Source organism: Achroia grisella, unplaced genomic scaffold (genome assembly GCF_030625045.1).
Source record: "Achroia grisella isolate CSIRO2021 unplaced genomic scaffold, CSIRO_AGI_Agris_v1 utg821, whole genome shotgun sequence".
NCBI lineage: Eukaryota > Metazoa > Arthropoda > Insecta > Lepidoptera > Pyralidae > Achroia > Achroia grisella.
In genome coordinates this window covers 1639603-1641743 of record NW_026713035.1, presented here as the reverse complement: position 1 = coordinate 1641743, position 2141 = coordinate 1639603, and the positions used below count along the sequence as shown (strand labels likewise).

At 27.2% G+C, this 2141-nt stretch overlaps 1 protein-coding gene across 1 annotated transcript; it reads right to left on the bottom strand.

Annotated features, from left to right (window-relative positions):
- Positions 1-453: 453 nt before the first annotated feature.
- Positions 454-2141, bottom strand: LOC131851949 (venom peptide BmKAPI-like). Its single transcript, XM_059202508.1, has 3 exons — positions 2053-2141; positions 866-1048; positions 454-458 (listed from the first exon to the last, which is right to left on the bottom strand). The coding sequence occupies exons 1-3, from the start codon at positions 2138-2140 to the stop codon at positions 454-456; spliced, it is 276 nt and encodes a 91-aa protein (XP_059058491.1). The 5' UTR covers position 2141.

The window sequence follows — 2141 nt, the reverse complement described above, 5'->3', positions numbered from 1 at the left end:
TTACATGTACGTGATATAATTATTATTATTATTATAAACAACAATACATTAGAAAACATAAAAAAATAAAAGTTTCATATTGGTAAGAATTTTGTTACGCTTACTAGAATATTGTCAATCTATTATCAAATGTTTCATATCTTGATGTACTTAATAAAAAAATAGCAGACATTTTTCAGATGTTCTGTAAAAAAACAATAATCTATATTAAATTATAATGCATAGTTCAGTTACATAGTTACGATTTGGTCACAAATTAGGTATTAGTCATGAGATTTCGATGACCAAGCGATTTAACACAACACTTTTATTGATATTGGTCTTGGTGTTTTCTATGTATCTTATGAATATATTTAATAAAATGTATTTAAATAATATTAGTTGTCTGATATCCATAACACAAACTCTGGTTGGGCGGGGCTGTATAAATGGAGGCTGTATTTGGAAACATTGTTAATCTGAAATATTTAATATGTATTCACATATTATGAATAATATTTTTAAATAATACTTGTTACTACTTATATGTTTTTCTTCTCTTACATAAAAATAGTTTTTACCCAGATATTAATCATAAAATAATAATAATTAATGAAAAGACAGTTATCAATGATGTAGTTTAAAACATAAAAGGACATGAAAACAAACATAAAGAAAACTCGCCTGCTTGAAACTGAAAGATTTATATATTCATTTAACGTAATTTTATATTATTAAACAATTTTTTTAACCTTGTATCCATTGTAGGTGCAGATTTAGTTAATATAACTAACAGCAAGTTGTTTATTTATAATATAAATATCAGTTTTTTTTAGAAAGAATCAATAAACCAATTAACTTGGAAATATATATTCAACATACTTACAACATTGATCTGACATAATGCATTTTCCATTATTATCCCTCAATTGACCTTCTAGACAAAGACAAGCCGGTGCGTAGCAGTCTGAAGATACCGCAGCACACGGGAAGGGATTTTCAAGGTGTTCGCAGGTTCGAAAACAGATCTCATGGTAGCATTTAATATATCTCTCATTAGCAGCACATTCTGATATAAAATATAAATTACACATGGAAGATTAAAAGATAACTTTGCGTGAATCATAATTATATTTAGATTTCAGTAGATTTTTGTAGAGATCTCTCGTGAACAGTGAATATTTAACGAATCACCCACTAATGAACAATAGTCTCTATTAGAAAAAAAGGATATCTTATATATAAAATTCTCGTGTCACAGTTTTCGTTCCCATACTCCTCCGAAACGGCTTGACCGATTCTCATGAAATTTTGTGAGCGTATTGAGTAGGTCTGAGAATCGGCCGACATCTATTTTTCATCCCCCTAAATGTTAGGGGTACACCCCTAATTTTTTTTTTATTTTAAGGCAAAACAACGTTTGCCGGGACAGCTAGTAAGATATATATATATAGCTTGCCCAAATGGCGGAGTCTGTACTCTGTATTTAAATTTAGTTTTTTCTATCAACGGTATTTTATCTTGAATTCCAGTATGAGCTAGTGTAACACTACACGTATACACTATAGTGTACACTAGTGTACACACATGTAAGTTATACGTAAATATACGAATATCTTAATACAAAATTAGAACTAGAATAAACCATAATTATAGGATAATATGAATCTTCTATTTAAGTATAAGTTATAAATCTTGCAATACGTATTTTCTGCAACTGTTGTTTTTTTTAATTGCTGTTTTCATTTGTTTACTCTGTAATTAGAAAATCTAAAAACTGTATAAGTATAAAACAAAGTAACTAATTGTATGCTTATGTATATAATCTTTATTCTATTTATATTAAAAAAAAACTTTATTGACGAAATAAAGCATGGTATAATATTGTAATGATAATATCAAATAAAATACTTAAAATTTACATTACATATATATACAAACAATAAGCTTATTACTATTTTTTTTATTAGTAATTATATAAGAGATTTATGAACTCATTTCCTTTCAGCAGTTTACGTCAGCTAGGATAAGCACTGGTGGATCTAGTGTGAAATAAATTATGAATAAACTTACCAAATGTCTTGTTTTCATCTATCGGTGATAAATAAACAACATTTGCAATTACAGAGAACAAACAAATACAAAATACATATGACGACATA

Coding starts and splice junctions, on each gene's coding strand:
- LOC131851949 (XM_059202508.1), bottom strand. CDS start 2,140: ATGTCGTCATATGTATTTTGTATTTGTTTGTTCTCTGTAATTGCAAAT. Junction 1,049..2,052: donor AGATGAAAACAAGACATTTG/GTAAGTTTATTC, acceptor ATTTTATATCAG/AATGTGCTGCTAATGAGAGA.